Here is a 25,385-nt window from a genome sequence, read left to right on the forward strand (position 1 = left end):
AAACTCAGCATGTTACACGTCTGTAATAATCAGAGTAGAGGAAAAAGAGGTTGCAAATCACGAAAGAAGATACAAAACCAGTCACCGTGGCCACGAGGGAATTTGTCATTTTAATCTGAGAATGGAAACCTGCAAATATCTGTAAAGACGGAGCTTCTTCTTCTTTCCTCTCAGCAGAAATGGCTCCTCAGTCTTTAAGCCAAAGGTTCACTCATAGATATTAGCCACCTATATATGCCTGATTTTTTCATCAAGATCCATGCATTATCCCCTGAGAAAGTATTGAAAATGTAGAATAACACCCAATCTTGCAATGTTAAAGAAAGTGAAAAAAAATTCCTGGATCCGTCCGTTTGGTGTGGATCCGTTTCCAGATCCACACCAAACGTTAATGGGGTCTATTGTGGGCCAAGACAACAGACGGAGGTGAAAACATAACCTCCTCGGTGAAAAACAAACAACATCGGGTTCCTGACTGGAAATCAACCTCTCAACTCCTGAATTAATGTGGGTGGAGGAGCACCCATGAGTGAGGCAGAAAACCCCCGACTGCTCCAGCGAGGCTGCTCAGTGGCCAACACACCAGATTGAGGCTCAAGCTACGCTATCTGTGTGTTTGGATCGAGGCTTCTCTGCTCCAGTAAAGATCTGAACCTACAGAACATCAAAGATACGACTTTACTGGAAGTTATAAACCCTTCACCTTTGCAAAAGAATGTGGAAGAATATAAAGGAAAAAAACCCACATCAAGAATTTTATACATCCTTTTCCAGGAAGACTTGATCAGAGGAATCTGGCACCTGGCTGATCATGCCTGAGAGGGCCTTTAGTCTCAGCAGCTTGAATTATGTTAATGCCTGCCATTGTAATGGTAAATGTAAATTGAGGTAATCCACTACTTCACTATTCACCCCACAGGTCGCTCTGGATTCAGCAAAACCAGACTAAGAAAAACCAACTTGGTAACGCTGTGCCAGCTGTACGACATCCCAGAGATGCTAATATTCAAACACTAGCTTCCTGAATCCACAGAGCTTCTTTGTACAACCATTTTTTTCACTAGGTGGACTGAGAGGAGAAAGGTTAGACTAAGTTGAATAATGTTTTCAGGCTTCCATCCATGTTGATTCTCCAATTGGCTGAATTCAGCTGGCTCAACCCGACAACACTGTACATATGCTGGCTTCAAGGAGAAAAGGGAAATTGGAGATGAAATGATACATTTGGCCGAATAGTGCTCCAATCCTCAGCAGACTCTTGTGAATACAAAGTTAAAGCTTCTTAAGAATATATAGGCAGAAAGCACAGCACCAGTATCGGAGAGCCACAACTGAGGATGACAGAAAAGAGCAAGTTCAGTCAAAGACAGAGCATGAGAAGTACGGCCTGGATACCATGTTTGGGTTTTCAAAACTTCAGTGAGAATTACCCACAAATATTCAAACCTACAAGCCAAACACAAGCTGTCAGACTAGCAGTTTTTATTTACCTATATACTTTGCTTTAAAATGATCATGAGTGAGAACTTTTGAGGCTCAAAAGTCTCAAAAGTCCACTTGACAAATGTGTTTAGCAGTTGTGAGGACGGAGGATTTGAGCTGGGTTTTATGTGCGTGGGTTTTTAGAGTACTTAAAAGCCAAAGAGGGGCTCCATTTCTCTTCCTCAGGTCTTTTGCCTCTTTTTCGGAGCAGCCAACGTTACATCCCAGACAGCGAAACAGCTGTGTTCTGTGCAGATCTGGCCCACACCTGGAATGATGGTACTTGGCCTCAGACGTGGGCCGGTTTCGGTTTATTTGGTTCGCTCTTGGCCGACGTGTAGCCACGGTATCGCCTGCTGTGGCTCAGATTTGGCAAACAAGAGTGGACCGCCCCAAGCGACTTAATAAAGCAAAAAGGCCGACCTTGCTTGAATAAGGTAAATCCACAAATTCCACATGTCATCACCAGAAACAAATCAGCCACTAAGAACCCAAAGAGGTCAACGTGGAAGACAAACAGACTCACTCAGTCGGTTCCTTCATTGACTCCATGCTCTCTGTGTGTCGCCTAACAAAGACAGCAAGACACCGACAAGGAAAACACACAGAAGAACTCTTACAAAAACACTTATAACTCTCACACAGCCAAGACTACACACACACACACACGCACACACACACGTGATTTACAGTGTGTGTACAGTAGATTAAAACCGTTCTTCTCACTAATGCTGCACACCAGGGTCAGTTATTGCACTAACCATGTGTTGAGGTGCTTATCAATCATTAGCCGAGGGAGGACTGGGTACAAGAGTTTAACAAAACCTCCCGTACGACACGCTCGTGAGTCTTAAAGAAGGAACAAAAGGATTCCACAAGTACCACTGAGGGTCTAAGTCAACAGCAGCGATGAACAGAGGACCATGATTCCTTCATTCGGTCAAGTTTATAAAAATCAGGAACATTATTTATCCCTACGATGCAACAGGTGTTGGGGACTTCTCTCAATCAAAACCAGATGAATTGGAGCTCCCTACATCTAAAAAAACAGATCATTTGCAGATCTCATCATATACAAATGTGAATTTTTTTGAACAACAGCTTAGAGTTTAGAGCAAAACCAAGCGTAAACCCAGCGTGACCTCACCCATCTGTTTGAGGACGGCCGTTTTGAAGTATCAGGGATTTTTTGGAGCCAGAAGAGACGATATTTGGACGAGACGAAGGAGCTGGGGAAGATCCTAATTGGATCTGACTGAGAACCCGAGGAGACAACTTGGTTGTGTCTTGTCAATCACAAGGAGGCCAGGCCCATCGTTTCTTTTACTCTGGAACCATAATTTACTAAATAAACATTGTGTGGTTTACAGTCAATAAGCCCAACCATGTAACCAATCACATCGTTTTGGTTCCTTGTCTCAACAAAATTCAACACATTATCTCAGTTTTTGGAGCTGTTATCTGAACGACTACACGAAGAGGAAAGCATCTGTCACAAGTAAGTTTTCTTCAAATCCTGCATGTTGCAGCACACAAACTCATTACCTGTTTCAGGTACAATGCAAACGACAAACTTCCCGAAGACTAAAGACGCCTTAATGTTCACTGTGATGGATCACTTCTGAAGTAAGTTTCAGTTTCCTGAGCAGTAACTGCCCGGAGGGTAATAAAACATACACACACAACATAACAATGATATGTTTTGCTACGATCCTTTATGGAGTGAAATACCAAAGTAGTAAAAGGATATGTGACATTGGCTTTTTAAATTTGTGGCTCCGGGGAAGACTTAAACCTGAGGACAATAAAATTTTACAACTTAGCGAGATGAAAATCCAAAACGGTATCAAAATTCTCATTAATAATTCAAGTCTATCATGCCTCCAAAAGCAAAATAAAATATTGGACTGTCCTTAGTTTGCCCTCAAATATAAACCATTTTTTCCGAATGTCTGTAAACAGAAACCTGCTCTTAATCCCGACCATATCTCACAGACTGGCATAGATAGCCCTGAGAGTGCTCTTGGCACCCTAAGCATCAACAAACTTCTCGGTAAAGATGATTCCTTTCCGAGAAAATGGTTCTTATCACTGAGCAGAAACTGTGGAAGAATCTGATGCACACTTGTCGAGTGTAAAATCCATGTGCTGATGACAAGTACTTGAGTCTGGGTGAGAGCTGCTGCACTGCAGCTCTCAGCACAAATGAAAAAAATAGCAAAGGTGTGTGTGAAGCGTGAGGAGAGAAGGGATAAACTGTACTGGTAACAGCTGTGTTGATAGCAGAGGCGAGTCAGCAGACAGCAGGTCAGTGTGACAGAGCCTGCACAAGACATCTCCTGAGGTGAAGCTAAGCCTCTTAGCGTGGCAGATTACACTGCTGGAACAGAATAATCTGACATTTTCTTTTGATATCTGTGTCAGACTTTTAGGAGGTGCAAACGGGATGAGCCAATTGGGGAGTACCTCTGAAAAGCACACTAGCTGTTTAAATGTGTTACGTGGATGGATCCTGCACCTGTCCTGTCAATCGTCGAAAGTAATATTTAGCCTGACATTGATGAATGTGTTCACATGAAGCCGAGCGCTGCTTAACGTCTCTTGTTAAAGGCGGTGAGCTGGGTAGTGACTGAGAGCAGAAACAGGAGGAGAAGGGAGTTCTGGTGTCTGTTATGTTGTTGGCCCTCGGGCAGGTTTTCGGCTGGCAGAGCAGGGGGAAAGATGAACAAAAGGAGAACAAAGAGGAACAAGCTGACGCAACAAGTAAAAGAGAAGAGCAAAAGAAAATAGATGGAAGGACAGAAAATATTTGAAGATTTGAGCACACGTCGAGGAGGCCGTGGTGAAATATGTGTGGCTACAGCAGGGTAGAGAATAATCCTGCTCTTCAGAGGCTACGAGGTCTTAAAGGGGAGACTGTGTCTCTGATGCCCTCTCAGGTTTCTGGGAGATGTGTCCCTGTTTGATGATGTACTGGCATCCCTGAGTCGGAGCAGGGGCATTGGGTTACCAACTACCCACAGGACACCATTACTGTCTTCAGTCAAGTGCTGCAGGGCGAGGATGAAAGCAGCAGGCTTCACAGACCGAGGATAGAGTGAAGCTAATACACTCACCTGCGTGTTTATGCATGTGAGTGTGTGTGTGTGTGTGTGTGTGTGTGTGTGTGTGTGTGTGTGTGTGCATGACTGAGTGCAAAGTATGGAGCATTTCTGTGCATATTTGGTTAGTTATGTTATTTATTGTGTCGTGTACATATTATTTATCCGTGTTTTGGCCATTAAATACCAAACATACTGTTAACAGCTCACTAACAATTACATATAACACTCAGCTGTTAGTCGAGTTTTCTTTATAATAATAATAATAATCAGGAATTAGGGACATTTTACTATGAAGTGAAGTCCTTAACCTGGCAATAAACAAGTTTTTTGCTTTAACGCTTTAACTTTCAACATGCAATTTTGTCAGCTGGTTGGCAGCCTGTCACCATTTCTCTCTGCTGTCATGTCTCCATTAAAGACCAAATGAATGAAAAATCCTGTTTTGTTTTGTGTTGATGGTTGATGGAAATGAGCGAGTTGTCTTTCCGTCAGTGGCAGCAACAATAATACCACCTGGGGATAACTTGTCTGTTTCCACTTTAAAGGAATAGGTCGACATTTTGGGAGATCCACTTATATTCTTTCTGGCAGAGATCGAAGAGAAGACTGATACCGAGCTCATGTGTCTCCACTTAAGATGAAGCAACAGCCAGCAGATGGTTAGCTTCGCTTAGCATAGGCTGGAAAAAGGGGGAAACAGCTAGCTGGCTCTGCCCGTCTGTAACAAAATCAGCCTACTACCACCTCTAAAGCTCACTACTAATGATGAGCAATGAAACATAAAATGGACTCCATCTTTTTCTTACTCCAATCGAGGGTCTATGGACAGAGGATGTCATTCACTGTACAGATTGTAAAGCCCACTGAGGCAACGTGATTGTGATTTTGGGCTATTTAGTAAAATTGACATGACTTCACAAAAGAAGTCTTTTCTCTACAGGGAGAACATTAAGTCTGCTTTGTTTCTACAGATAATGCTAACGTACCTGAATGTAACTGCACACACATATCTTTTACCTTCGGTTAACGTCCGCTCTGCATGAGGCTCTACACTGTACTTGTTTATCATGAGAAAATATGGGTTACGGTTCGTAAATTAAGTTTGTATCACAAATCAACAGACCACCTTTCCTTTAACATAAGGAACGATTTGCAGTGAGCATATTGAGTTACTCTCTAGCGAGCGGCTGTTCTGGCATATTTACATTTCTGTTCCAAGTTGAATCATCTCACATTTCTGTCTGACATTTTGAGTTTTCCATCTAAAATCACCATAGAAGGCCAAAACTGGTGCAAAGTTAAGAACTCCCAAAACCGATCAAATAGCTCAGTAATCAACTGCGCTACAATAAAAGTCTTCACTGAATCCCCAAAAGCCAGAAGCTTTACTGAAACAGGACACACGAGTACTGAGTCCCAGATAAACAGATAGTTTCCACTTCATCCTGTTTGGTGCCAGCCTTTCTCTTTGAATAACGTCCTGCTGTGTTCTTGTTCTCCAATGAAAAGATGCCTCATTCTCTCTCCCAGAATGCACTGGAGATGTCACCTGTGGTTAATAGGCTCTCATTGACCACCTGTGGTGACCCAGAGACAGTAATCACATTCGCATGTAAATACCAACTTAATAAACTGAATGTAGCAAGCGGTCAGGGTCTTATTTTCTAAATCGTTTCGAATATTTTATGAACTTCTAACCTCAGTTCCTCATTCTGCTGATTTGGAGGACATCAGTGTGTAAACAAAATATACATCCTCGCCTCTATTTGCTTAGCTTCTAGACTGCTTCACTGTGTCAATGTCACCTGTGGATACTCAGAGCCCAGGGAGGGCAATGTAACACAAACACTGGGCTAATTGGCCCAATTAAGTCATTATGCAACACAAGCCAGAGGTCTGACAGTTGACACCCCTCTGGCTCTCCTTACAAAGATCTGTATAACTCAGAAAATTCCCACCAGCATCATCTGTCTGTCGCAGAAAATGAATTACGAGCCGCTGCGGGTCTGTCAGTGATAGACGACTACATCAGCAGTTTCTTCAGTACCAGAGGAAGAAAGTGCAGATGTGCAAGCATGTGTATGAGCACATGTGTGTGTTTACCTCTCCTGACATATCGGGAGCCAGAGGGATGAGGGGCCATAGGGAAGAGTAGATAATGAAAAACACCACCCACAGGCCGATGCTTCCCCAGATGGCGATGTGACTGAACTGTAAAAGGAGGATCAGAGACGAGCTTTACTACAATTTACATACTGAAATCGCATTCAGACCAACAACTGAATACAGTTTACTGTCTTGTTTTGTTGTCATTTTTATGATTTAGGTCTATAAGTTCACGTTCAGTGTCTTCAAGTAACTGGAAGGAGTTCCCATACGGTGCATGTAGATTCACTGAGTTTACGGTTACAAGCTCAGTGGGAACAAACCATAAAGAGATTTGGAGATAAGAAGAGGAAGTAAAATGTGTCACAAGTATCGGTGGTCGTATAAAATAGAGGAACTGGAAAGAGATAACAGAATGTTAGTGAGAGAGGAGAGAGCTGTCAACCTACCATGGTCCAGGACGAGGTCTCAAGGCCGGCTTTAAGACAAACTGTGATGACAACAAACTGTGGAGACACAACACAGACTGATGTTAAAACCAAGACTGTTCCCCCTTCAGTGCTAACGTATATAGTATATATATATAGTATATATTATATACTGTACAGTATAATTTTACTGAAATCTGATGAGACTTGGCTCAGACACCTGAACCGTTTAAACCAGCAGAAACAATGACTGTCAAGAAGATTGGTGCACTCACTGTGTAAACCATGTTGCCTAAGAGGAGATAGTCTGGAGTTCTTCCATTGCCAAAAACTGTATCTGTGAAGAGAATCAACAACAGAAGCTTTTAGGGCCAAAGCTGTCTCTTTTCAACTCCATTAGGTGAGCCAAAGAGTAAACAGCCAGACAGCTCCTTGGATATTACTGAATGTCAGCTTGAACTCTGGTGTAAAACGCCCTGTTAGAGATTCGGATATAAAACGGACGTGGGAACGTGAAGTGAAAACCACAGTCAGACGCTGCTTCCATTACTGCCCTTTGAGAGGGACTGGAATGTTGATTCTGTCTTTCGCAACTATTAGGAAAGAGTGTTTCTATGAAAATCCATCAGTAAGACTGAGCAGCAGAGACCGTGTGCATTAATCATCTTCAGAAATTAAATGTTCTTGTTATTTCACAGCTGAAACAGAAAGAAATGGGCTGTTTTTACTGACAAAATGGATATTTGTTCTACATTTAAATTGGAATCCAACCGACTGAGAGCACTTTTACTCAAACAGCGGTTTCAAGAACTTTCAAGAAATAAAATAGAAATTGAATGCAAATCAGACGTATTGCTCCAAACGGCCTATGTGGATTTGGGCTGCAGCTGAGGCTAAACTATCAGCAGTGTGCGACTGCCAGCAGAGAAAGAAGGAAAGAGAAGCTCCCTTTCCCTTCACTTCCGGCTGGTCACATGTCTTGTGTGCACTGAGGCTTTGCTGACAGCCTGTCAGTCAGAGTGAAGGGGCTTGGCGCCTTTGTTTGGAGAGCAGGCCCAAGCTTGTGTGGTCCTCTGCTGTGGCCAGCCAAGACTTACCGGCTCAGAGATCCCTATTCTCTCTGCACACACACACAGAAAGCTTGCATCTTAATGTGCAAAAACATGCACGACTGACCTACAGATAAATAAAGTTATTGTGAATTAAATAAAAAAAAACAGAATGATACTCCTTGTCTGCACTGAACAATCACCTGGAAAGTTTGTATCTGAGTGGTGGGTGAATAACTGCGTGCAAAAGCATTTCAGAAAATCACCGCAAACATGAACTTGCGCTTGTTGGTGTGTGTCGCTCTTGGCGGAGCACACACATGTTTGCAATTCATGACCGGACGGTTGAAGAGAGAGAACTAATTAAGACAAAGTATGTGTGTTTGACTGTCCTCTTCATCCGCAGAGTCTGCCGAGAGAGTCGTGGCGGAGTCTCTGGGAGCTACTTACCATGCTGGAAAGCTTTGAGGGGGAACCAGAAGAGGATGACGGAGTGGAAGAGGCCGTTCAGACAATGGGCCCAGAAGACCTGCAAAATAGTAGGGGGAGAAGGATGGAGGAGGAAGAGCGGAGGGGTGGGGGGTTGGAGGCGGCAGGAGATTCCAAGAAGAGAGAGTGAGAGGAGAGAAAAAAAAGAAGCATGAGAAAAGGGTGTGGGGAGCTCCAGCCTTCCAAGTGACCCCTGACCTGGGCCCTTTGTGCCAGCCCAGCGCTGGGCTAAGTGGCGGTTTTGTCGGGGCCTCCTCGCTGAATGGCCACCCCGCTGACAGACACGTTGTATATCCTCTGTGTGTGTTATGGGGGAGAGAGAGTGCTGCTGAGTGTGTGTGCAAGCAGTGAAAGGCAAGTGGACAGAGTGCAGGTTTCTCAACTCTTTTTTTTTTTTTTAAGATTACACCATATTTAATAGAGTCAAATAAAAAAGCAGCGAGAATAAGAAACTGCAAAATACACGTCCTCACCTCGATGAAAAGAACATTATCCAGCATTAATATATGTGCTGCCAGTGTGAGGGTTTCCTCTTATTATATTTCATTAGGCTTTGGACCTTTCATGTGAGAATTTTAACTGGTGTAGAAATAAATGACAGGAGGGTTTAAACAAGCAGAAATCAGCCTAGAAACACACACAGCGAGACTGACAGGCCTGACAGAGATTAAACTGTTTTCATGGTAATTATTAAGGGCCTGGAAAATGGTGGTGTGGACCGCAGTCTGCGTGTGTACGCATCTGTGTGTGCAAGCATGCAGACTTTTGGATGAGTCGTTTAAATCAATACTCCAGCTTCAAAACCACCTTGTTTCAAATTTACATTATGCGACGCCGCAGCCAAACAAAACACTAATGGGCGATGTAGCATGAAACAGCCGTGAAATCTATTCTGCCAAAAAGCCCGCTCCACATTCGTGCCCCCTTTTCCTCCCCCTCCCATGGCTGACCCAGACGTTGGTGTTAATTCTGAGGGAGCTGAAAATTCGTCAAAGTCGGAGAGTAAACGGCTGACAGAGGAAAAATGAAAACAGAAAAAACATCACATTTTAATCTTTGGCCTCTTCTTTGGCAAACGACAAATCAGAGGCTTGTTTCTTAAAAACACACTTTTCAACAACTTCAGCAAACCTGTCTGTGAAACATAAAACAAGTCCTATTCCAGACAAACTGGACACCCTGAAAAATAAAAATTTCATGGGATTTTTGCAGGTTAAAGTCACTTTGGAATAAGTATTAGTTCTGCTTTCAATGTTTCCTCTGTAAATGTTTTGAAGCAGTGGTGGCAGGAGGTAATGTTTTGTTTTTGTTCCACTTCCATCCCTGTTGCACTACTGTTTATATTTAGTTATTTGATCGTGATGAAGGGATACTTCTATGCACCGGGCCTTATGATCGTTGTGTTTTGTTTTTATTAAAATCTAGCTGTGGTGGTAATGCTGTTACTGTGGTGGACCACCTCTCCTGAATGAGTGTAGAGGAAAACACTGGCTTTACATTGTAGGTTCATTCTGAGTATTTTGCCAGGAAAGGATGTGAAAAGGCAAAAGAGTAGGAAGTCAAGAAGGGCTGCTAACCAGGGTTGGGCCAATATTAGATATTACTGAATACTGCAATATTTACTTTGTTATTTATTTTTACATTTGTGATCATTTTCATAGTATCAAACAGCTGTTACGGCATCTTCTGGCTTTTATTTTGAAAAGAAAAGGCGTGCTAAACTGTCCTGGCAGCGGAGGCAAGGCGCCTGATGTAGCGGCATGCATGCAGCACTTTAACATACAGACATGGAGGACTTAGCTTCTAGGAAGAATGCCAGCTCAACAGTTTGGCAATATTTAAGGGTTTAAAGCCGGAGAAAATGGCGAGCCAAGAGATTTGAATGAGGCTACATGTCATCGTCTATCACGATATTTGGGTGGGACAATGTAGCGTTTTAAAATTTTTGGATGTCACCCAGGCTTACTGCTAATGGTTATTTTCATTATCGATTAATATGTTGATTATTTTCGTGATTATTTAATTTGTTGTTTGGTCTATAAAGTATCAGAAGTTTTTTTCCCAAAGCCCAACGAGACGTCTTCAAATGTCTTATTTTGTCCACAACACAAAGATATTCAGTTTACTGTGATATAGAAACACCAGAAAAATTCACACATGAGAAGCTGGAACAAGACAAATTTAAAAACGATTAATCAATTATTGAAATAATTCAAGGTGACAACCAATTGATTAGTTGTTGCAGCTCTAGAGTAAAGCAGGATAGAGTACAGTGAAGGGAAACGTCTTCAGCCTTTCTAAAACACCTTGGCCTCAGTGGCACGACCTCCTCACCTTCTCTATCGACTAAACAAAGTCCGGCAGCAGACACCCCCCCACACACACCCAGGATTACCTCACCCACCCACTGTGTACACAAACCCAATACACAGAGCAACGGGTGGCCGACACCAACCCCCGCTCCTCCATCTATCTCTATGGTCAAATGTGGACTAAATCATCACTAATGTTACAATCACATGTTTATGCCAATTAGCCTCCCACTGACAGGCTCAGCTCTCAATCAGCCTCCTGTTCCCAAAACACTGTGGGGGTGCAAACAAGCCCCAATTTCCTCTGCACAATAATGAATGCTAATGAAATCAATAAATGTTCATAATCATTTGTCACAGTGGGATCCTCCCTTTCACCCCTCAAGCCACCCTGCTCTCTCTTTCTTCCACTCGTATCCCAGCGAGTTGCTAGGGATCCCCTCCGGATGAATGCCCGGTCTGTCCTGTAAAGATTCTGCCCTTTGTGGAGCTCCTAATTGCCAAAAAAAAAAAAAAAGCATGAATGCCAGTAATAAATATTGAGCCAAATATTTCCAGAGCTGCCCACCCCTTCCAGTTTTTTTCTGTACAGTCGGGGACAGAAACAGAAGAGTGTAAGGTGCCGCGTAAGAGGTGATAGTTGATGGTAAACTGCTTTAATTACTACGACTACATAGACAGGAGTGCGGTTTATTACAGTGACTCAAGTGTCAGGAATATGTCATTAAAAGTGAACAGGCGACACATTTGAAGCCACGCCTCGAGTTTCTAACACCTCCCTCCTCTCACCTCAACACAAACAGCTTTAATTCACAAAGACAGTATCTGTTGTGTACAAAAGAGCCAGGCGTGCAAAAAGACAGGCTTCGAGGGGCCAAATTCCTGCTGGATTTTCTCGCCTCGCCTCGGGCCAGCTGCAAGGAAAATATCTCGGGAAAAGAGCGGACAAGCCAGCAAAAACAACCTGCTGACCTGGCCGAGTCATCATTTATGGGTCTTGGAAAATGTGGCCCAAACAAAAATTGAGGTCCTAACTATCAGACGCATACTTTCGTGACCCTTTTTTGGCTCGAAACCGTTAATGAAGTCAAAAAGGTTAATGAAGGGAAAATCCACCCTACAACAGAATTCAACCACTACTTCGGACGATTAAATCAGCAGTGTGAGGACAAATATCTCTGTAATCGACTGTAAATTATGGAATAAAGATAATGTTTGATGCCGTCAACGTTACCACAGACTGCTTTAACAAATAGCATTCATTTTGTGTAAAACGGGTCTGTTTTGCCACCAAATGACCTTTATTTGTTTAGCTTTCATTAATTAACAATCCAAGCCATAACAAGTTACATTAACTCACCTAATGACCCAAAATGTAATCATTAATCATGTGTGAGTTCACAGTGTCAAATGTTTTTAGTAACTTTTGCAGTAATAGCTCTGGGAGAAACTGAGAAAACAGGTGTGACGTTAGTGGGGCTGCAACTAACGATTGTTTTCATCAGTGATTCATTTGCCCATTTGTTTTATTTATAAAATGCCAAAACTAGTGAAGCCCTGGGAGATGTATTCAAATCGTTCTTCATGTATAGCAAAGAAAAGCATCCAATCCTCTAATCTGAGGAGCTGGAATCAGAGGATGTTTGGCACAGTGTCGTGAACGTAACCAAAATTTATACTGAAGTGAAAGTAAAGATGTTAAAATATTACTTTGGTGAAGTGGAAGTCACCCATATGAGTAGTAGAAGAAGTCGAAGTCTGATGTTTGAAGAACTTTTGTATCAAAAGTACACGTAAACGTAAAATTGTATTATCAGAATCAGTGTTTCTTTTTATCCGATTGCCGATAAAATACATTTATTAAAAATGTGTTACTTTGGCTCTGATGCTTACTAGTCCTTGCTCAGTAAAAACCGAGATGTGATTTCATACACTGAGTGTGGTCCTGGATGGGTTAAACTCAATCTGACAGCTCTGCTCTGAGAACAAATAACTCTCTCACTTAAACAAATTGCATAATTTTCCGCAACAAATGCTGTCAAACAATGACAGCACACTCTCTCTATTCCCTCTTTCCCCCGATTCTTTCTGCTGCATCCCCCAACCCATCTGACCTTCCCTGCCCCTGACCGCCATGGCCAATCAGCCTTTAATCCACCTCCATGCGGTGCTAACCAGGTCTCCACGCCTGTGAGGAGGGTCCAGGGCTCCGGCTCAGCATGGAGAAAGGAGGAGACATCTTTATTACCAGCGGGGGAAAGCTAACGGACAGCCCCTGTGACCAGACAGAATAGGTCAAGCCAGGCCAAACCGGGATACGACTGGAGACCCACCGACTGCAGCTGCCAGGTCACTGTGACGGGAGACGCGTCAGTCCCGAACAACAACACGACAGGAACATCTCGTGTCATTAATGTGATGTTAATTGGTTGTAAGAGCTGGAACAGTTGACCTTTTCATTTGTGTGGTGGAGCACAAATGACAAGTGCTCCAAAACAAATACTGAGTATGTGTTCCTTACTAATCAAGGGACAGTTTCTTATAATGCTGCACTCGATTTGGAAAAAACAAATCGAGACACTCTGTTACTGTAGATGCAAAGAAAAGAAAAGTAATCAAGATAACTCGACAAGTAACTGAAACAAAAAGACCAAAGTAAGAATAATACAAAAATGTAAAAAAAAAAAAAAGCATCCCAGTAGTATTTAAATCTGGTTGTGTGCACATAAACAGTGCATATATGCATTTAAACAACATGTAATACAGATGAGTGTTACCTTGGTATTAAAGCCCATTGCATTCTGGGAGGTTTTGTAGAGTTCGGGGTATTTCAACATGTTTTCTTTCCTGCATGAGCGCTCAAATATTCCCAGAGTGAGAGGAGGCAGGGCAGTGAAGATCTGCATGAGAGAAAAACAGAACACAGAAACATGAGTGGTTAATCTGAGATTAATTCAGATTATGTGATGTTTCACACAGATATTTTGGTTTTCCACACAAATGATCACCTCTTGTATTTAAGTGATGATATTAAAAAGCCTCTTGTCTAAAATGTTAAGGATTAAATTCACTCCCGACCTGAGGGGGAACAATGTGTGAGGAAATAATCTCAACTCAAAGGTCCACATGCTTCAAACCACATCTCATCTGAAGCCCGTAACATGCAAATGAACACTTTTACACGCTAGTCAGAAGACCTTTGAGTTATTACAGTTACTGATTTTAAAGTGCATGTGGACAGCGTGCCCTGTTGACTGCCATTCTACCTGCTAACACTCACTGATGGCTTATTTGGTGTCGCATCAGATTTGCACCAGCAGATTCATGAGATGCTGGCTCTTGCCATCCCTGGCTTCACTTTGTTAAGCTATGTGAGTACTGAACAGTGTCCTAAAAATATCAATAAACTGATACATATTGATTCTGAATAGTTTAAACAGTTTGAATACTCATTTTCTGCAGAATCGATATAGCCATACTACTACACCCGGTGCTTTCTGACACTCTCTTCTCTCTGACAAACACACCGCTGTAGTGCCCACATAAACACACCACCACCACGCTGCTGTGCTTTAAACACAGTACACACGCCTTGTTATATTTATCTAAAAAGTCTAAAATGTGCCCTCAATGTTGTGTGTGTGTGGAGTATCGATATTAGGTATTTAAGTTACAGATTCCAGTGTTGTGACAGCACTAATACTGAAAAATGATCATCACTGAGTAGATAAATGTATAGCAGGCCAAAAAAGGCTGGCGACGTTGCAGTGTAATGCAGGGCTGAAAGACTTCAAAACAGTTCATTTATCTTTTACATAATGAAGTCATCTTCGTTTCCATGGCACATGGTACCGGTATCGGCAATGGATCAAACTGTTGCTGTAAACGTTGGTATCGGCCCAGAATTACACAACTGGTGCATCCCTAAAATAAAGACCAGTATCACGGCTACACTAGTACTGAAAAATTCTTATCATTTAGTGGGCAGTTACTTTAAAACAAAACAAAACAAACTTTCATTGGCAAGAAGGTTATATTAAAGGGTTGTTTCAGATATTTGTGTGATCTAATTTGTCCCCTTTCAACGTGTAATGAAGGGCTGAAAGACTTTAAAACACTTCAGTGTCTTTTATATAATGAAGATTTCTTTGTCTCTTGCAACTGAAAACTTTTAACTATGAGAACTTCATAAAACTTCCATACATGCACTGTGTAGCATGTAAAACTAATAAAACTTATGGTAGGAGGCTGTCTTCATCATTGCCACGATCTCCATATGTTAAATGTATAGACTAATTTGCTTCATTTTGCTCTCCACTTGTCTCATTCCTTACTTTACATCATTGAAGACCACTGACCTTGAAACCCTTCAGTTTCTTATTTTGATTTGTCATGCTTCAAGTCTGTTCATATGCAAAACCCATCTCCATCTCCAGCGAACATCTGCGATGCTCTTGACTAAGAAGCAGGTATTTAAGCCGAGCTGAAGTGTAATTTCTTAGTGGTGTTGTAATGTTGTTCTGTATAGCAGCTGCTGAGAGAGGAGCGATGGTATTGTGTGGCTGGGGGGCTCAGCGGGTCAGTTGGTGTGAGTTCCCTGTAGGCCCATCTGGAGTGGGAGTCTGCAGGACTCAGTCTGCGGGACCAGCGGGTCACAGGACATGCTCCACTGGGCTCCTTTCTTATTCAGAGCCAGGCCCAGGAAGATCTCCATTGAGGGGCGGATTCAGCCCACTGCTTCTGACAGACTCCCACTGAGTCGGAGGAATTCTCCCAGTTTTGGGATAAAGTGAAAGACTGAACCCTCTTCCCACCCCCCAATACAGTGCGGGTCCTAAGGTGGTGGTTTATTATGAAGTGAATGCAGAGCTGTGGAAATGTTCTCTTCACTTGACAGTTTCGTCCCTCCCATAAATTACTTCCATTTGAGGCCGATCGGGAATCAGGGGAAATTTCACTTCACACTTCTCTCACTCATTTGTGTTTATTGAATTGAGTTGGTTTTAATAAACAGTTTAAAGTTACATATCAACTCCTTGTGGGCTTAATGGCAAGGTATTAAAGATCAGAGCTGCAGATGCACATTTTTTTCTTCTACCTAATTCATGACAGATATGAAATATGAGTTCATTAGGAGTGGTCCCATTATAGAGCCCTGTGGGACTCCCTACATCAGCCGCCAGCTTAGTCGCTGCTCCATTCTTCCTATTCTTTTTATCATTCAAACGTAGCTGCCCTCGCTAACTACACTCTTTGGGGCAAGCGGAGCTGTTGTTCTTTCGTATTCTGTACATAGTTTAGGGCACAGAGGGAATATGGACTTGACAACAGGTCATAAATAAAGGAGAAAGGCTTCAAGATGTTGATGACATAGTCACGCAATAAAGGGATCAGTCTTGAGGTACCACTGCAAATCAGTTCTGCGTCAGAAAGAAGTGAAGTGGGCTCTTTAGAGAGTTGATTTTATTAACACTCACCACGTTGTACAAGCCGATGCACCAGCGCTCAAACAGGATCTGGCCTGAGAAGCCATTGACGAACGCGAACCAGATCTATGGGAGACAAAATCACACAAAGAAAGAGTTAGAACAGCAAAAATAAGAGCAGAAAGCAGTTTATACAGAAGAATTTTCATTTTCATGGATAAACCAAGATGACAAGAATGGTTTCGTGACCAAAACACTCACATTTCCCATTACTGTCACTTTAATCAGTAAAGCATTTAGTCATGAACTTGATACTTCAGGCTTCACTCAAACTAGATGATGAAAACACTAAATCTCTGTAGTCTTTCTAATTGCCCTTTCATTACCGGTATATGCTTTCCATTAGTGATAGTGAGGGTGAGTGGTTACCATTATCAGATTTGAGACTGGCTCACTGTGTCTACAGACTAACAATCCATTTTTTCTGTCACACCACATTCTTCACTGATTTCATAGAGACAGCAGGGTCTCTTACACAATGAAAAATATCAAAGAGTGAGCAGCTTCTGCTTATATATCTTAGAAACTATTGTAAAGATGATGCATCTTGCAATAACGATCATTTTGGGAGTAAAGCGGGAAAAATAATTGTTTCCTTTAAATGAGAAAATACAAACAAAACATGAGCGGGTTTGTTTGAAGTGCTGACCCATGATCAACGTCTCATTAGTCTAACTTAGCCAGGTTTCAAACCCAGGAAAGGCAAGAGGTCACAACACAACAAATCAGGAACAAATGAGTGACAGTGGGAAAGCCTAGACCTCCAGAAACCACCTCCACGATGCAAATTGTGGACTGGATTCATCACAGGATTACCTACAAACATATATCAGCCCACTATTTCCCTCCTTGATCTACCTGAAGACAAGTGGGTGACAGAGGAGGTGAGATGTGGGGGCAGAGTCAGAGCTGCTGGACTGGATGATGGAGACTTTGATATATTGTGTAAGGAAAGGGAGACGGAGGTAATGTAAACCATATGCTGGCTGGAGATGAGGCTTATCACCGTATCTTGAATGGTCAGACTTATCTGAACTTAACAATGCCTCTTAGATCAGGACAGGAGCCAGGTATTCTGAATAAACTACATTTGCATGCAAGTAGTCGTTAATATCAGAGGTGGCAAAAGTACACACATTCTTTACTGAAGTAGAAGGGCCGACACTTGTGTAAGAAAAGACTCTGGTAAAAGTAGAAGTACTGACTCAGCTTCTTCACTCAACTAAAAGTAAGAAAGTACAGGCTCTGAAATGTACTCAAAGTGTAAAAGTGAAGAATAATATATATTAAACACTAAGGTAGAATCAGGAGGATTTGTCCGAGCTGTTCGTAAACACACCACAAAGATAGTTGATAGTTAATCTCATTCTCTGGTCGTCAAATACTGACATTTTGGGTGAGTTGAGTGTCTGAAGAAAAACAAGAAAGTGAAAAAATAAGAAAATCCAGGCAGAGGGCTGCAGGGTCTCTGCAGATACGAGACACTAAGACGCCACGTCATTTCGTCTCGCTACGTCTAGGTTGAAATCAGTCTTGTGATGTTGGGAAAGCGGTGTGCTATGACGCAAAATAAAAACAACCGATAATTCACCTCAAATGCATTAAAACTAATGTAAGAAGCCTATTGTGAAAATGTAAGCAGTGGAAAGTACTGATATTTGTGTTAAAATGTAGGAAGTAAAAGTAAAAAGAAAAATTAAACTCAAGTAAAGTACAGATACTCTAACAAACTCTTTGTACTTTCTTACTTCCCACCTCAGGTTAAAATACAGTATCGAGTAGGAAACATGTTGCATGTGAATTATAGGATTCGTCTGACATATCCTGAAGTAAAACTGCTTGTGAATCAGAAATTGTTCCTCGCTGTGTTACTGTTTGACACTTCGAGGTCCAGAATCGTCTCTCGCTCGCGCCAAATCTGTCAGGAGAACATCAGGGGTGCTGTGTTTTGGCCGTGGCCTACCAAGCATTTCCTCGCTTCATTTAACTTCATTATGAAGGCATGAACTGCTACAAATTCTCCGATTGGGACAAAGCCTATTTGAGGGCCCCACCCGCTGCTGCCACTCTCTACACGACCAATACCAATCTGCCGCTGGCCCTTCCCATTTAATCGTCTAAGAGTATGCATGAAAACAAATGTCTGTCACCCCCCCCCCCCTCTTCATTCTCTTGGTTGGGGGTAGGAGGAGGTGGCTGCCTATAGATGAAGCCAGTGTTTATGTGTGTGCCCCCATACCCTGCCCCTCACCTCCCCTTTCTGCCACACCCACCCATCACAGATCCCACCCTCCACTCCATCAGGTGCACTCTACCATGATGTTGTTTCTTTTATAAAGAAGGGGCCTGTTTTCACATTCATGTGGGATGACCATGTGGCTCTGTAACCATGAGAATCAGAAGGTGTACAGTACATCTGTTGGCACTGCGAGAATAGTTTTCTGGGTGTTTTGGGTCTTGGCTTGCTGAAAATACCTTCAGATGCCGTTGCTATGGGTTATGTGAAGTTGAAGCGCAAGCCATGAGGCAGGTTCAACCATTAGCGTGGCTGAAGCAATGGTAACGAGAGGCTAGCGGGTAGGTCAAACTGCTGAATTAATTACAGCTCTGCCCAATGAGAGGCTCTGAGCTGATATATTGTTGTGCTAAGTTAAAAAAGGCTCCTATTCATAGCATGTGGTAACTGCTTCTGTGTGAGTGTTTTGGCCTGGTCCTCGGGGTCCCAATAGCTCCTCTCTCTTTCTCCCTCTCTCCTCTCTTGAGGGACAGATGCATTGATTTGCTCATTAGGGGAAGTACCAGGCAGGATTTTTCTTCCCCTTTTCTTCTCCTCATTGAGTGCCACTCAGCGGAGGGGTGTGGCTGGCCTCTCTCCCCGACTGCACATCATGAAAAACAGTAATGGAGGGAAGCGGGAGTTGAGAAAAGGGGGATTGGGCAACGGCTAGCCGATAAGAAGACTTCTTGCATATTCATCAGCGAATCAAAAATCATTGATTCCAAGGCTGCTCTGGAGGCCTTGTCTAGAAGTGGCTATGGGTTGGAGAGGAGGGGGGAGCATGACATTTGTCCCCAACAATGTGAGTCCTGATACTCTTAAGCTTAGTTCTGCAGAATTGCTAATGGAATCCATGCACAAAGCAAGCAAAGAATAAAGAGGGACATAAAGAGGGAGCTGATAAATATGCTGGAAATATGTGGAGCTACAAACACAAGCTGCCTTAACAATGCCGGGCACAGCCTCTTTGGCTTCATTCAGCGCGCGATGGTCGGCTAGCTTTGCTCTGCAGCTCCGAGCCGTCTCTGACTACACTGAGCCGAGCTGAATGAGCTTTCATGTAATTGCCTCATAAATGCCACTTGTCCATCAGCCCCCTCTGTAGCACCCTGGCAATGTGTCAATCAAACATGAGTGGCCAGCTGGATCGGCCATTTGAATTAAGTTGCCATGGCTTCCTTTGGAAAGGCCTCTTAGCTTGAATGTGGCTGAATTCAATTCTTTTCACACCCTTCTTTAGCTAATAGTGTAATTTGTCACAAAGTAGGAGTTATGAATTCTACTTAATGTTCATTAAGCACTGGGGCGCATTGTTTAAAAAATATCTGATTAATTATGACTGCCTTGTTTAATTAGATAATCGTGTTTCAACTGTGACCATGCTTGAACTGTTCTCAAACTGATTAGGGAAAAGGAATGCCAACCATAATCAGGATTTTGGGGAAAGCCAAAGGAAACGCTGTGAAGCAGTTCCAGCTGTCAGTCAATCATCCACCGGAGCAACAGTCTTACTTTCTGACTCACAATTAACTTTCAGTGAGTCACAGAAAATCCTGAATGATCACACAACCGTTCCAAGAGCCTCGGACTAAGTTGCGCTCACATTCACGTCTTCCACAATAGCCGCAGAAGCCTTCACCCTCCTACTCTATGTCTCTTAAAAAGAGCCAAAGAGCCAGTGGAAAGAGAGGGAGACGAAAAGAGGCTTAAACACAGAGTCTCCAAGTCCCGGTATTCAAATCGTAACACACACTGTACCAGACAATGGTGCCGCGAACAAAAAAGTTGAAATTCCCGTCAACATCCTCGATTCTCTCCTTGCAAGGTAGCCTGGGAGTCGACGAGAAAACATGCGCTCACAATAGTAAACCTATTAGTGCAACAAACGCAGCTTTTACCCATACCCTGGGGTTGCTGCTGTGTTAGATGTCAGGGTCTTACAAAACAGGGACATTTGAAATATCGAAGCAGCCAAAGAGTGAAGAAATGTCCCATTATCTGCTTGAATCCCCTGAAGGAGCGTAGCACGGGGGGAGGGGGGGGAGTTATGTTTTCTGAAAGGGAGTAACAAAAGGTGTGCTAGAAAGAAGCTCGGCCTGCAGACAGAACTATAGATGTTATGTTCCAGTTGTAGGAAAAGACCTGCTTTGAAAAGAGACCTGGTGTGTTTCAAAGAGAAGCTGCGGTTGACAAAAAAATGCATAAATAATGTTAAGGGGAATTTTGAACCGGGATGTTTAAGGGGCAGGGGCACCAGCCGTATGAGTCGGGGCACCAGCGTGCAGAAAGTCATGATTTATCTATAGTGAAACAGTTACAAACCCTGGTGGAGATTAGATTTGTTGTTATGTGATTCTCACTCTTGCACCTCTGTAACTATTTGATGTGAAAGGCACCCTACATGGCACTTTATGATGTTTTTTCCACTGGAAAGGATGCCCTCTTTTTGTTTCAAACATGGAAGCACCCCCCCTTGAGTCCACCAGTGAACATAAAGGTCCATTTAGGATTCAGATGAAGGTCAGAGAGGAAAAAAACGTGTGCAAAAGACGAGTTTGCATAGTCGTGAGTATGTGTAGTATATACATTTTACATCACCTCTTCTGAGTGAGTGAACATGCTTAAAAACAGGGATGGAAATTAAATGACATCAACATTCCAGCACAGGTGAAACGCAATACGTCATGTTTTTTTACAGAAAGAATTAAATTAAATTTGCTGCAAATTGAATTTTACCTTGGATCAGCATTTATAACTTGTATTTTACCTTATTTGGAAAAGGATATTATGATCAAACAGTTGCAGTGCCTGGAAGAAAGACTGAGTGCCCTCTTTCACTTCAGGTCACAATAAGCCAGAAGCAGACATGCTGGAATGTAAAAGGTAGTCGACTGATTCTCCATGGTGTATAAACCAGAATGAGGACGAGAAAGGGGATCAGAGGTCAAGTGTCACAGAAGGAGGATGAACACAAACTCATTTTAAAGTGCTCATATTTCCCTGACAGGTTATGTGGTGATGATGTTTTAAAGACATGTGGCTGATCCTTTTGTGGCCACTGCACAGCACAGCAGGGAGCACTCTGAAGATTGTCCCCTCTTCACAGCATAAAGGTAGAGGAAGTGTGTAAATCACTTGCATTTATTAAAACATCTGGTCTCTTATGTTCTGTTCTTTGTTTTTATTTTTTTTATATGCTGTTTTGTAAAGCCGAAGCGAGTGATAAAGTTCCTACCTTTATCTCCATCAAAACTTCTTGATATTTAGTTAGTGATCACACACTGACTACTGACTTCTGGCTTTTTAAGAAGATGCCAAGCCAATGTTGACCACGGCCATGGCCCGCTAGATCAAAACATCTGAGCACCCTCGATGATAAAGCTGCTGCTGATAGGAAGCACTTAACCTGTCTGGTCATTCTTGGTTATAGCTCTGAACCTGCAATCAGTACCGGGTCTGGTATCTGTCAAATGCCATCAAACCTACCGCACAGCCAACAGATCTTCCTAACCAGCATCCACTGATATACGAGCAGAGTGGAGCAGGGTGGCTTTGAACAGCATTCATTACCTGCTTATGATTTTCTCCAGTTTAATAACTTTAATAATCAGCAGGGCTGAAACTAACGATGATTTTCATGATTGATTAATCTGCCAGTTATTTTCACAACTAATTGATTAATTGTTTAGTTAATAAAATGTTAAGAAATTGTGAAAAATGCTCATCAGTTTTCAGAAGTGATGTCTTCAAAGTGCTTCTTCTGCCCAATGAACAGTTTAAAACCCAAAGACTCTTCATTTACTCTTCATCGATCAACTAATCGATCAACTGACTAATCTTTGCAGCTTTTCACAATGTTTATGAAACTAAATACAAACAAATAACCTTTATTATACAAACATTTAAATAATAATCCTATGAATAATCTATGACTGTACTTCAATACACTTCAAAACCTGCTGACTTGAAACTTTGTTTAAAAATGGTTATCAAAAGGAGGACGAAGCAAAGAGGAAATCTATACTCCATTTACTCTTTTTGACAGCACAAGAGCACCTCAAACCATGACGTCTAAAACACCTGAGAACATCACCTTTTTTAAACTTTGAGGATTTTGTGCAAGTTTAAGAAACAGAACAGAACAAGGAGAGAACATTTTTGTGCTCTGTGAATACACATGTAAATAAGCACTCTGCTTTTACTCCTTTAGTGTGTCCAGTGTTATATATTTGTCTGTGTAAAATGGTAAAAATGTATATCTTGTAATCCTTTTTAACGTTTGTTCAGATGAGCTGTGTGGATTAATGTATTCTAAGCATCCAGTAACTGACGAGGATTTCCTGAAGTCAGACCTCCAGTTAATTAAGTATAGTTTTCCCTTCATTACTGTGTGTGTGTGTGTGTGTGTGTGTGTGTGTGTGTGTGTGTGTGTGTGTGTGTGTGTGTGTGTGTGTGTGTGTGTCTGCGAGTGTGCCTGTTTGTTTGCGTATATTCTGTCCAGGTACGTCAAAACTCAAACCATTTACCCAGGAGCTACACAAACTGGCAGGTAATGTGAAGGGCCAGTCAACAGAAATACAAACATGGAAACTCTAACAAGGAATCTTTGCCTTTACCCAATCATGTCATGTGGAAAAACCTCAATGCTTTGCATTCAGATCTGGTTCAATGCTCGACTCTCCGTCCTGAGAGCTACTGTGTGAGACTCACCTCAATGATGTAGAGGACAATGTTCTTGTAGAAGCAGTACAGGATACACTTGGCTACGCGATTGTAATTCCAGGCTCCGTGGACGAGCAGCAGATTCTTCAAGTATTTGAACTGTGTGGGAGGGGAGTAAATGGAGGAAAACGGCGAGATGAATGAATAGGAAAGGTCTGTGTACAGTACACTGTCTAATGGTTCCTCATAATCAGTGATCACTAAAGCAGTTACAGCAGGAACTTCAAGATTAAAGAAAGCAGCAGCGTTTTGTCATCCCCCAGCAGAGAGGACTGATGAGGCATTGTGGACAAAGCTCTCGCTAACGCATTCCAGAAATTTCAACTCACAGATTGTAAGCTTAAGAGAGCTTTAAAGTTGTTGAAATGGAGGAGTTCATACAGAGATATTGGTCTCCAAGGGCTCAGGATAATAGTTAAATGGCTTTATAATTGTACCACCATTTAGGGCCTGTGGTGAACTTTCACTGCTATTTCTGGCTGATAAGTGTGATGACACTGGAGCAGAACCTCGAGGCAAGCATTTCATCTTAGTTGCCAGGAAATTACTGAAACAAAGCACACTAAATTGCATCCTATTTGACAAAAAGAACCGCTCTTAAAATGTCTCACAAACCAGACTGCAATGAAAAAGAAGTAGAAGTCAACTTAAATCTTTGAGTAAACAGTTTTGTTTACTTGAAGGCCTTCTTGTCTTTTGTCTTCTCTTCATTTACTTTATAAATGACGAAGAAAAGCAGCAAATCCTCACATTTAGGAAGTTGGAACCAACGAATGTTTGACATGTTGCTTGCAAAATGTCTGCAACAATTGATCGATTATCAACAGTTGGCAATTAATTTTCTTTTAATTGAATAACTGATTAATCAACTTCTCATTTCGTTGTTAATGTTGTTTAACTTGTTTTTAACTTCATGTTGACAAAATCCTCCAGTTTTCACCCAGACATGAACGATAAGTTAAATATTGGCTGATCATCTGTCAAATAATGAGGTCTTTGGTGGAAGTGTTCCATCTCAGCTGCCATTTAATGACCAAAACAAAGCACACCAGTCGGACATAGAAGGAGAAGAATTCAACTAAATCTTTTGAGAAAACACAGTTTTGTTGACTTGACTACTTCTTTGCAGTATTCTTTGGTAAAACGACAGCACGTTGGCTGCTCCCCGGTTTGTCTGACCCCTCGAATGGTCGAATCAAACATCAGTTAACACGGAGCTGAGCTGATGACAGATGGAGAGCAGAGGTGCCTCAGCCCAGAGCCTCTTCACTCTGCACACAGATAACTCTGAGCTTTCAAGTACTAAATCTTAGAAACTAGCTCCCCAATAATCCACAGCAGCGAGGAGCTCATCTGAGACTCTACAACATTAATATAAATCATGAATGGGGATAGAAAAACAAGTTACACAACTTCCAAGGATTGATTTCAGTTTGCAGTCTGCAAATTACAGTTAATGTACCGTTACGCCAATATATGGAAAACACCACTGGAAGTCTGGAGGTGTAATTTAATTTGATGGCGGGACACAACCTAAATGGATTATAAGAGGCCACCTGTCTTTGAAAGATATACACTTTTACATGTCGAGCCGATTGAAGGGGGCACTTAAGACAAACCCAAGTCTCTTGAACGGTAATTGCACACTGAAGCACAGAGAGTGTTCTGTGTTTTAGTCAACTCTGGGTTTCCCATACTCTCAAGCCCTGTAGCTGTAATAGAAACATGATGTACTGAGTGTGCTGTGTAGAAGCAGTCATTATACAGGACCTCTACGGCTTTTGTTGCTTATGTGTATCACATATCGATGCAGGGTTTCATACAAACTGGTTACTGGTACTTACAGTAAGTAGCGTTGTGCCGGGATCTGTTTCTGTATAGTCATGCTGGGAGTAGGGTGTCACCAGATGCCTGTTTTACAGGTGTTAC

General features: G+C 42.2%; 1 protein-coding gene across 2 annotated transcripts in view; it reads right to left on the bottom strand.

Moving 5' to 3' along the window:
- The window catches only part of atp8a1 (ATPase phospholipid transporting 8A1), a 122,502-nt gene that overhangs the window by 10,943 nt on the left and 86,174 nt on the right, over nucleotides 1-25,385 (bottom strand). For both annotated transcript variants that reach the window (XM_073486878.1, XM_073486877.1), the window contains 7 exons: nucleotides 23,445-23,555; nucleotides 16,448-16,522; nucleotides 13,748-13,870; nucleotides 8,620-8,698; nucleotides 7,396-7,457; nucleotides 7,142-7,198; nucleotides 6,690-6,797 (listed from right to left, as the gene is read on the bottom strand). In XM_073486878.1, coding sequence (XP_073342979.1) covers nucleotides 6,690-6,797; nucleotides 7,142-7,198; nucleotides 7,396-7,457; nucleotides 8,620-8,698; nucleotides 13,748-13,870; nucleotides 16,448-16,522; nucleotides 23,445-23,555 — 615 coding nt within the window. The remainder of the gene's footprint in view (nucleotides 1-6,689; nucleotides 6,798-7,141; nucleotides 7,199-7,395; nucleotides 7,458-8,619; nucleotides 8,699-13,747; nucleotides 13,871-16,447; nucleotides 16,523-23,444; nucleotides 23,556-25,385) is intronic.

The sequence above is a fragment of the Pagrus major genome, chromosome 18, assembly GCF_040436345.1.
Source record: "Pagrus major chromosome 18, Pma_NU_1.0".
Classification (NCBI taxonomy): Eukaryota; Metazoa; Chordata; class Actinopteri; order Spariformes; family Sparidae; genus Pagrus; species Pagrus major.